This window comes from Asparagus officinalis, unplaced genomic scaffold, assembly GCF_001876935.1.
Source record: "Asparagus officinalis unplaced genomic scaffold, Aspof.V1 AsparagusV1_Un170, whole genome shotgun sequence".
NCBI classification, from domain to species: domain Eukaryota; kingdom Viridiplantae; phylum Streptophyta; class Magnoliopsida; order Asparagales; family Asparagaceae; genus Asparagus; species Asparagus officinalis.
The window spans coordinates 78,368-89,986 of NW_017972436.1; the positions used below are offsets into that span (position 1 = coordinate 78,368).

At 38.6% G+C, this 11,619-nt stretch overlaps 1 protein-coding gene across 5 annotated transcripts in view; it reads left to right on the forward strand.

Moving 5' to 3' along the window:
* Positions 1 to 5,489: 5,489 nt before the first annotated feature.
* LOC109827378 overlaps positions 5,490 to 11,619 on the forward strand; it is a 9,567-nt gene continuing 3,437 nt past the window's right edge. The window contains exons 1-6 of one of the 5 annotated variants that reach the window (XM_020394385.1): positions 5,490 to 5,609; positions 6,479 to 6,589; positions 6,881 to 6,944; positions 7,837 to 7,938; positions 8,049 to 8,142; positions 9,669 to 9,849. In XM_020394385.1, the coding sequence (XP_020249974.1) occupies positions 6,924 to 6,944; positions 7,837 to 7,938; positions 8,049 to 8,142; positions 9,669 to 9,849 (398 nt within the window). In that variant the 5' untranslated portion in view covers positions 5,490 to 5,609; positions 6,479 to 6,589; positions 6,881 to 6,923. The other 4 variants (XM_020394384.1, XM_020394382.1, XM_020394383.1 and 1 more) reach the window with 4 other exon arrangements.

The following is an 11,619-nucleotide window of genomic DNA, read 5'->3' on the forward strand; positions in this document are numbered from 1 at the left end:
CACAAGTTCCAACATGTCCTCGTCCAACGCTGATCTTATGAAGTGGTAGCGGACCTGTATGTGTTTGGTCCTTGCATGAAAAGCGGGATTCTTTGCCAAATGAATTGCGCTCTGGCTATCACAATGTAGGACACTCTTCTCACTTTTCTGTCCCAGCTCCTCCAAGAAGCCCTGCACCCATATCATCTCCTTGCTTGCCTCTGTCACAGCAACATATTCAGCCTCTGTCGTTGATAAAGCAACGATCTTCTGCAACTGAGAAACCCAACTAATAGCTGTAGAGCCCAAAGTGAATACATATCCTGTAGTGCTCCTTCTCTGGTCTATCTCACCAGCATAGTCTGCATCAACAAAACCCTGCAGGACTAACTTGCTGCAGAACTAACTTACTTCTCTTGAAGCATAAACATTCTTCTATTATGCCTCGTAGGTACCTTAGAATCCACTTTACTGCTTCCCAATGCTGCTCTCCTGGATCTGACATGAATATGCTCACAGCTCCCACTGTATGGGCAATGTCAGGTCTCGTGCATCCCATGGCGTACATAAGGCTTCCGATGGCTGAAGCATAAGGAACCTTAGCCATGTAATCTTTCTCTTCATCAGTCTCGGGGCACTGCTCCTTAGTCAATCTGAAATGACTAGCTAACGGTGTGCTGACGGCCTTAGCACCACTCATCCCGAATCTCTCAAGCACCCGTCGAATATACTCGGCCTGAGATAGTCGTAGTGTGCCTAAGAGTTTGTCTCTACTGATCTTCATTCCCAATATCTGCTTCGCTGCGCCTAGATCCTTCATGTCGAACTCACTCGACAGCTGCTTCTTCAGTTTCTTGATCTCTGTCATATCTGAACCGGCTACTAGCATGTCGTCGACATATAGGAGTAGGATGATGTAACTCTTGTCAAACTCTTTGACAAAACAGCAATGATCAGCATTGCATCTGGAATAACCGTTCCTGTGCATGAATCCATCAAACTTTTTGTACCATTGCCTTGGAGCTTGTTTTAGGCCGTACAAGCTCTTCTTCAATCTGCATACCATCTTCTCTTTTCCCTTCTGAGTAAACCCCTCTGGCTGCTGCATATATATCTCTTCCTCTAGATCACCGTGGAGGAAAGCTGTCTTTACATCTAGCTGCTCGAGATATAGATCTTCAGCTGCAACAATACTCAGGACTGTTCTGATGGTAGTCAGTTTGACTACTGGAGAGAAGATATCTGTGTAATCAACTCCTTCCCTCTGTTGAAATCCTTTAACCACCAATCTGGCCTTGTATCTCTTGGAACCATCATGTTCCTCTTTGATTCTGTACACCCATTTATTGCTCAAGGCCTTTTTCCCCGTTGGTAGCTTCGCAAGTTCCCATGTCTTGTTGGTGTTCAAGGATTTTATTTCATCTTTCATGGCGAGCTCACACTTGCTCGCATCATCCACTCGAAGAGCCTCATCATAACTTTCTGGCTCTCCACCGTCACTCAATAATAGGTAGTTAAGATGAGCTCTGGGCTGTAGTGATGGGTACTCTAGCTGACCGCCTCAACTCTCTAACGGGCGAAACAGGCTCTTCATCTTCATCTGCCCCCTCTGAAGTGGTCTCATCCATCATCTCTTCTTCTTCATCAGAACTAGCTTCGGGATTGCCTCCACCTGAGGCATCATCTGACTCGAAATATGTAGGATCACTCTGCATCGAGCTAGTGGGCTGAACTGCATCACGGTCTTTGTAGAGGACTGATTCGTTAAAGACCACATCCCTGCTTCTGATGATTTTCTTGTTCTGCTCATCCCAGAACTTGTAGCCAAACTCATCGCCGCCATAGCCAACAAAGAAACATTTTAAGGACTTAGGATCGAGTTTGCTTCTAGCATGATCACTCAGATGTACATATGAAACACATCCAAATACTCTCAGGTGAGAAAGGTTTACCTGCTTTCCACTCCATACTTCTTCAGGTATTTTGTGCTCCAAAGGCACTGATGGTCCCCGGTTGATCAAGTAGGCAGCTGTGTTGACTGCTTCTGCCCAGAATTGCTTTGGAAAACCTGCTTGTAACCGCATACTTCTGGCTCTCTCAGTCAATGTTCTGTTCATGCGTTCTGCTACGCCATTCTGCTGGGGTGTACCTGGCACTGTCCTCTCTAATCTAATGCCGCTGTCATAACAGAACTTCTTGAACTCTGAGTCTTCATACTCGCCGCCGTTGTCAGAACGAAGCTTCTTGATCTTCAAACCGGTCTCGTTCTCAACCATAGCCTTCCATCGCTTGAAGACTTCAAACACTTCTGATTTGTGTTTCGTGAAATAGACCCAAGTCTTCCTCGAGTGATCATCTATAAAGGTCACGAAATATAACCTTCCGCTGGTGGATGGAACTGATGCTGGGCCCCACACATCTGTGTGAACTAACTCAAGCTTCTCTTCTTTAGGAGTTCTGCCAACCCTTTTGAAGCTTATTCTCTTTTGTTTCCCTAGAATGCAACTTTCACATAGGTCAGTTTCAGCCGATCTCAAACCTGGTAACTTCCCGTTCGATTGCATAACCTTTAGGCCTTTGCTACTCATGTGACCTAGCTTCTGGTGCCACAAATTTGGGTCTTCACTGCCTTCAGCCACTGTAATGGAACCTCGTGCATCTATCGTCATGTAGAGAGATCCCGTCTTCATACCACGGGCAACAACCATGGATCCCTTTGTAACCTTCCATGTATCACATGCAAAGGTTGATACATATCCCTCTTTCGCCAATTGTCCTATGGAAATCAGATTTTTCCTCAAGCTAGGAACATGTCTCACATCACTCAGCTTCCATGTAGACCCATTTAGCTTGATTTGCACGACTCCTTTGCCAACAATATCACAGGGCTGATCATCACCAAGATAGACTTTTCCTAGGTTTCCTGAAATGTAGTTCTCAAATAAATCTCTATTTGAGGTAGCATGAAACGAAGCTCCTGAATCCAGCACCCACGATTCAGTTTTGCTCTCCAACGAACAGATTAGGGCATCATCTGATTCTCCTGAGGCCACGTTCGCTTCAGTCTTGTTTTCCTTATCCTTCTTGGGTTCTCGGCACTGATTCTCATAGTGGCCAAACTTGCCATAATTCCAGCAATTGATCTCCTTCTTGCCCTTGCGGTTCCTGGACTTTGGCCTTCCGTTCCTCGAGTTAGATCTTCCTCGGCTACTCCCTCTATTTCTGTTTCTGTTTCTTCCTCTGCCCTCAAGATTCAAGGCCGACCCTGAATTAGAAATCCCTTCCTCTTGTCTTCTTATTTCCTCAGTCATAATCATGTCCACCACCTCTGAAAACTTCAGTTTTGATTTGCCACATGATCCGCTGATCGAGATAACGGTACCCTTCCAACTGTCGGGCAATTGACCAAGTATCAAGAGGGCTTGGATTTCATCGTCAAACTGAATATTGACCGAGTTTAGTTGATCCGTGATCTCGTTAAACTCGTTCAGGTGTTCCTTGAATTTCTGGCTCTCGGACATCCTCAAATTAAACAGCTTTTTAATGAGATGTACCTTATTCGCCGCAGAGGGCTGCTCATACATACTGGACAACGCCGCCATGAGATCCGCCGTCGTATTCTGATTCTTGATGTTGAACGCTACTGATTTAGACAAGGTCAACCTGATCGCTCCAAGGGCCTTTCGATCCAATAGCTTCCAATCCGCATCTTTCATATCCGTCGGCTTCTCTCCCAATGGTAGGTATAAATCCTTCTGAACAATCCCCCTGATGCGATTTGGAAATAGAGATTTAGGAGAGAAGAGAGAAAATCAAACAATCTCAAACACACAAGATTTACGTGGTTCGCTTCTCAATGTGAGAAACTACGTCCACGGCCGCCGTAGGAGAAAAATTTACTATTTTTTCAGTCTTCTTACATCATGCCCTAATCAACCCTTTTATAGACTTAAGGGTTTAACCAATAGAAAAGGAAACAGAACAAAACAGGTTAAAATTCGAAACTGGGCCAAAACCCGACTCCGGTCGACCGCCGCACCACGTGCGGTCGACCGCGACGAATCCTATTCCTGATCGAGCTCTCTGGACTTTGGGCGGTCGACCGCAGCGCCATGTGCGGTCGACCGTGATGCTGTCCGCAGTCTGGGCTTGCTCTCTGGACTTTTGCCGGTCGACCGCAGCGCCACTGGCCTGTGCCCCCAGCTGTGCACGACGTCGGTCGCCCGCCGCGCCATGGCCGGTCGACCGCGATGCAGAAAACTGTCTCCTTCGTCGTTTTGCTTGAACTTCTCCATCGTCGATCCTGTTCCTCCTGTTCCAACTTTGTTCCTCTTCTCTTCTGAAGTATAGGGCATGCTTGATAGTTAGGCTTCACATATCCTAACAAAAACATGTTAGTAGTTGTTCAACATCTTGAAAAACATGTCGGCAGTTGGCAGAGAACAAGTTTTTGAAAATTCCTCCAATCTTAAAATAAACCTCAACCCCCACCCCTACCCCGCCCTAGCATCAACACTCAGCCGAAAACTGAAACTCAGCATGCATCAAAACTCAAATCTACCCAAAATCGTAACCAGTCATGCATCAAAACTCAGCAAACAACAAAAATCAACCCAAATCTACCCAAAGCATAATTACAAAACTCTAACACAAATAAAAAAAGATATTTAGAGAGAGGGCTGTGAGATCTATACCTGCGGGATTTGAGCGAATCGCCTGAAACCCTAGAATCCAGAATCGACAGAAATCCCCAAATTAGTTTCGCCTAAATCTCAGTTTTGCCATCCAAATTCTCGTTCTTTACTAAAGGTACAACTGAAATGGAGGAGGCGGCGGGTAAAAGAGGAGGACCACAAGGAAAGAGGTGAGTGGAGTAACAAAGTGAGGAGGCGACGAGTAAGAACAGGAGGCGAGAAGAGGAGGCGACGAGTATGCACAAGAGCAGGAAGAGGAGGCGACGTGTAAAATATGGTAGCGGGAAATAGATGCGGGTAAAAGAGGAGGGAGAAGAAACGAAGCGGTGATGGGAATGGGGGGATTTTGGTTTTTGGAAGTGAGAATGAGCTGGCGGGTTTTTGTCAGAGCTCCAGCTCACATCCCAGCTCAAAGAGAAGATTTCACAAATCCTAAAATATATTAGTTTTTTATAATTTGGGGATTCAATATCCCAAAATTAATTTTGAAACAAACAATGTTTATGGAACACCAAAACTAAAAAAAAAAACCTTTTTACATCCCAAAACTTGAAATCTAGCCTATATCCAAAAAAAAAAAAAAAAAAAAAACCACAAAACTTGAAATCTAGCCTATATCCAAAAAAAAAAAAAAAACAAACACCACCTTAGCATTTCACGGACTAATATCCCAACAAATACAAAAAAAAAACAGAATTTCTATTACTGGCCCCACCCTTTCGCAGTTTATTTGTAGCTTCCGTCGAGAAAATGATCTTCCCACGTGCAACCCACGTGCAGATAACCAGTACAAAAAAAAAAGCAGAAGAACGTGCTCCTTCCTCCGAAGCAGAAGCATCTCCAGGAAAAAGCACAAAAAACGAAAAATACAGGGTGCAAACTGCAAAAGACCGCCCTCCTACTTCTCCCAACTGCTACCTCCTCCCGCAAGCGAGTGTAAGAAATGCCCTCACTCTGTTGCACGCTACTATTATTTTACTCCGAGAAATGGTGGTTGTTCTTGAGATCTGCAACCTTTTATTATTATTATAAAACTGAGAATGGTTGGAAGTCCGAGGGGTTTTCTTAGCAAATGTACCCAGGTATTTATGTGGTATATATCTGTTACTGGTCTTCTGTTCTTCATTTTTCGCTCTCTTCCCCAAAGGTGACAGACATTCTCCTTCATTTTCTGTTTTTAATTTTTTTAGAAGTTTTTATTTTGATAAAGAAATGGAGGTGGTTCTGATGTGCATTGTCGTTTTCACCCCCTTCAAATTGAATTGTTCAGAAAACTTATACATTTTGCTGTTGTTTCCATGGAAAAGTTGATTTTCTTCATGGGTTTTAGTTAATTTCAGCAAAAGATGAAGGGTTTACAGTGAGAGTTAAAACTACGATTGATTGTGCAGCAGTATGTTTTTTTTTTCTTTTTTTTTGGGGGGAAAAAAGCTTTAGTCTTAACGCTGAACCACGGAGAAATTCTCTTTTTCCCTGTTGAGTTTATAAAAGAATCGATTTGTCTTCATGCGTTAATCTCAACTTCTTACTTTATCCCCTATACTGCGGAAAAAATTTGAAGGATTTGGTATCCTAGTTTGGTTTCGCAGTAAAATGTGATGGGCATTTTAAAAAAATTTTGATTTTGACTAGGAAGGAACTGTTTTGATAGTATTCTCAATCTTTTCCCCATGTTGAATTAATGAGAAGTTCTTTTTATTCCTGATATTTGATAAAAGAGTTGATTTTTCTTTATGGGTTCTTTCTGATTTCATCGTCCCTAAATTTGAAATGGTTAGTTTAAAAGTTGATATTTATTTTTGCAGTAAATTGTGAATCTGAGGATCAAGGTTTGGGCTTTGAAGGAACTGTAGCCATCTATTTTTCTCTAATTTTTTCTTTAAATGTAAAAATTTATGGAAGGAAGTTAATATTTGGTAAGCAAATCTTAATATCTTTTATCTCTATCTTTATCCCTTTATTGTAGGGTCTTTTCTCCTTATTATCACAGACAAAAAGATCTCAGATTTTTCAGATATAACAATTTTTTCTGTTAAAATAGTAACTAATTTCCAGCTTTGATACGGCTAATCTCTGCTCACTGTTATCTGATTTTATACATAAAAAATTCCAAAGATAAAAAGTTTTGTATGAGAAAATATCCTCTAATTTTACTAAGCCATATTGAGGTTACTTAACTACTAACATTACTCTCTATTTGATGGCAGTTGTTGATGTGAGCTTCGCTATAGGAAATTTTCCTTTGCTCAAATGGAAGAGGTTTTGATGCAGGTGAGTGATTTTCTCTTTCTCTTTTTTAAAATAAAAAATTTGGTCTCCTTATTTACCAATGTTACTTTACCTTTTTCCCCCTTGTAATGATCTATTACAGTTAGAAATGATGAAATTGTTTCTCTTTTTGAAAGGACTACTGATGTTAGCTAGGAGTAAAAGTAGAGAAATCCACAAACTGATGTGCATTGTGATTATGATGTCTAAATGGATGGCACGCAAAGTTGCAAAGAATAGAATTAGGGATGTTAGAGGGAGCTTGAAAGTAATAAATATAGAAGAAAAAAGCAAATAGGAGGTTGATTATGATGGTCAAGTATTGTCTTATAAAGTCTAGGGTTGGAAGCTTTATATTCTTATTTGTGACCGTTAATAGTTACGAAAAATCTGCTTTTGGAAAATAAATTGATTTTTGAACTAATAAAAGGTTTATCTTTCAAATTGATTAGTTGCTTTGGTACATTACATTCTTGATAAGTTTATGTGATTTGATTCCGTAGATTGTATGAAAAAGTAATTATTACACTACTAATGTTTACCAAGATGTGGTTATCAGATATTCGAGTATGATATAAATCCGTTATCCACTTCCAATTTTTTTTGGTGTAAACCAACTTTGCTGTTCAAAGTATAGTGCAATTAATGAACCTATGTAGATTCAACTGGAGTAAGTAATGGTATGAATCATATTAATGAGGCATCTTTTGTAGGTGTTAAGGTCTTGATAGATTATAAATGCATGAGAAAATATTGTGTAAAAGATTAGATAGAATATTGACAAAGGTGTGACTATAGCTTTGCTTAACTTAGATTAGGACTATTAATCTTAAAGTAGGACTAGTAGTATATGAATGGACCATTTTTATCATATTGAGCATGCAATAATCTGCAGAGCACAATCACAACAAGGGATAAATCAGGCAATGTTATTTTGGACATTGAGAGCCTGGTACAACCCCTCGATAAATGTTGCAATGGGAGCCCAAAATTGAAAGTAAGTCATTCATATTTATACAAAGCAAGTGTCATTCATATGTACACAAAGCAAGTATGAAACTATACACAAATTTTTATAGATGATTACATATTTTATTACTTCTACAGAAAGTGCTCTCGCGTAAAGGGTCATGGCGGTGCGAAAGGAGGAACAGTGAGGAGCAAGAAGTTGATGAAGCATCCAAAAAGCTTGTAGTTAAAGGTATATAAGATATATACTTGGTTCCTTTAATACATGTACCTTTGGTGAAAACGGTAGGTGGGTGGGTGGTGAGTTATTTTTGTAGTACTTTATCATGCACCCACCTTGAGAGTATATGATAAGGGAAAGTGCTTCCTCTTATCTTAGTTTAGGTATAATGCATGTGATCTTTGTTACCAGCCATCCCTTATGTTACATTGGTTTGGATATTTTAGGAGTTAGGTCATTTTCTCTGATCTTATAGTCTGTTGTTTTTTTATTAGTTTTGTAATAGGTTTTACTTTGGTTAATCAGTTTGGTTAAGTTTTTTCTGACTTTGATACCCTAAAGTTTATACCTTTTTAACCTTGATACCCCAAAAATTTACACATTTGTTAACTTTGACACCCCGAAGTTTACATCCTTTCAGCTTTGCTTCCTCAAAGTTCGAACATTTCTGAGCTTTGTGACCCAAACTTGGGGTATCTAAGTGTCAAAAACAAAACTTTGGGGTATCACAGTTCGAACGGTGTAAACTTGGGATATCAAAGTGCCAGAGAAAATCATTGGGGATCAAAGTTATAAAGGTGTAAACTTTAGAGTATCAAATTGTCAGAAAAAACTTGGGGTTATCTAAGTTAGAAAAGGTGTAAACTTTGAGGTATCAAAGTTCAAGCACTTCTGAACTTTGTGACCCAAACTTTGGGGTATCAAAGTGTCAAGAGCAAAATGTTAGGGTATCATTGTTCAAAAAGTTTGAACTTGGAACATCAAAGTGTCAGAGGAAATCATTGGGGATCAAAGTTATGTGTAAACTTTAGGGTATATCAAATTGTCAGAAAATACTTTTGGGTATCAAAGTCAAAAAGGTAAACTTCAAGGAACCAAAGTGCAAATAATCCTTGTTATTATTATTGTATGTATCCTAGCCAATGTTTTAAATATCGGTTATCGGAAATATGACGGATGTCTAAAATTCATATCGGATCCCAGTTAATGAGATATATCAGGGATAAGTAGTAAAAATCAGAATGGTACATCAGATGTTGAGCATATATAATATAATGCCTTAAAATATAATCTTAGCACATTTAATGAAAAATGAGCATACTAATATTCAAATAACACATGTTTAGAATCACTTACCAATTATTTTTGTTTAGTGGATGCGAAATAGAATAGAATAGCATTGCTTTTGTTTGGTGTATGTGGGTTGGGCCTTGAAAGAAGAGGGTTTTTGTCTCCAAACTCGAACCAGTTCATTTAGAATGTAAATTGTAGAAAATCGAGTGATTTTTAGCCCACAAGAAATCAGCCGTTTTATTGGGTTTACACCGATATATCGGGAAAAATCGGCCCAAAACTATATGCAATATATTTTTGCAAAAATTGTATCGGCCATAGCCCAAATCCTGTATATTGGCAATAAATCGATAAAATTGGTCTATTTTTAAATCAATGACCCTATCTAAGTAGCTTAAATTTAAGCTAAATGCAATTTATCTCATCTGAACATTTTACTTAATTGCATTATTTTCTCCGTTTAGTCGTACCATCTCAGCTGGAGCAGTTGAAACAACCCATCATGCCAAACAAAGCTCTAATTTCTGTGCAATCTCCAGCTGCTAATAACACTATAAACACAGATTCTGGAGATGGAAAGAGCAAGAGATTGAAAAGCTTACTCTCCATCAACCCTCGAAAGATCCTTCTATTATTTGCCACAGTGTAAGTACCATAAACAACTCTCTGGTTTTATTTATTCTAGCAGCAATCCATTTTTTGATGGGTTTTTTTTGTGTATATACCCTTAAATCATGCATATTTGCAAAAATGCCCCCAAATCTCAATATTTACAGAACTATCCCAAATCTCAATATTTACAGAACTATCTCAATATTTACAGAACTATCCCAAATTACCCCTAAAATCAACGCATCAACTTTAATAGGCTAATATGTAACTGCAATGCAAAAATATCAACAATAATAGTCAAATATTTGCTCACCATGTCCAACAAAATTGTTGATTGTTGATTCGGAGGGTATTATTCCAAAGTTTATGATTTGAGGGGTAATTTCACAAGAATTGAGAATTTGGGGGTCGTTTTTCCACTACATTCAATGACCCAAAATATTCTTGTTTTAGGCAGGGACATTGCAATGGTCCCAACAGCATAAATTGAGATAAAACAGAAGAATCTCAAGGATCCATTAAGATATGTGGGCCTGTGATAGTTATAAGAATCCAATTGCAAGCTGGCTTTGAGTCATGAGGGTCATCTGAAATAGTCTTAAGCCATTTAAAAAAATTGTGAACTCACTGTTCATATTGTGGTTGGCATTACTTTAACTGTTGGTGGTCCATGGATTCACGAAAAGGAGCAGAGCCATTTTATTACAGTCAGCAATTTGCTGTGAACATTTTTGTTAATCTCATAGGGTGCATTAACAAAATAACCTAACCTTTTGCCTATAACACGCTATTCCTCATTTAGCAAAAGTTTAAGAAAAAGAGGGTTTTAAACTAGTTGATCCTGTTAGGTAAGATTTATTTTAACCTTTATGATATTTTAATTGTTTAGGAGTAGAGGTGATATTTATTGCTAAAATTTTACAAATAAAGGGATTATTTTATAATCAATTTCAAACAACAACAACAAAGCCTCTATCCCAAATGTTTTGGGTCGGCCACATCAATCCTATTCTTCTATTACGCTCTATTATGGGTCATCTTTTTTGTTAAGCTAAGCATAATCATATATTTTTTGATTGCTTCCAACCAAGCTCTTTTAGGCCTACGTCTAGATCTCTTTGCTCCTATCTTTTAGTGTATACCTACTAGACCATCTCAACATTCTCATTTTAGCTACTCTCATTTTTTGCATATGTCATCTTTTAATTGCCTAACATTCCGAACCATAAAGCATTGTTGACTCCTCTATTTTAACTATCCCGATTTGATTGACAAAATCATCCTCAATCTCGCCGAATAATTAATCCTAAATAATGAAATTGATTACTTTTAATTATCTCTTAACCATCAATATGTACCATAGGTTCTTTTTTCTTTTAGTTTTATTAAAAATGCATTCCATGTATTCTTTCTTGTTTTACTAATTTTAAAACCTCTAGTTTTAAGAGTTTGTCTTTACCTTTCTACTTTAGAAATTATACTTATTCTAGTCTCTTCAACTAATACTATATCATCAGTAAATAACACACACCATGACACTTCATCCTGAATATATCTAGTAAGTTGGTCCATAATTAAAGCAAAAAGATGAGCGCTTAAGGCTGACCCTTGATATAAACCTATGATTCTGGGAGATGATTTAGTTTCTCATTCATTAGTTCTTGCTTTAATTATTGCTCTATTATTATACATATATTTAATCACATCAATATATAAACTAGATACATGTTTCTTTTCTAAAATCCACCACATTACCTCTCTAGGTACTCTATCATAAGCTTTTTTAGGTCAATAAAACCATGT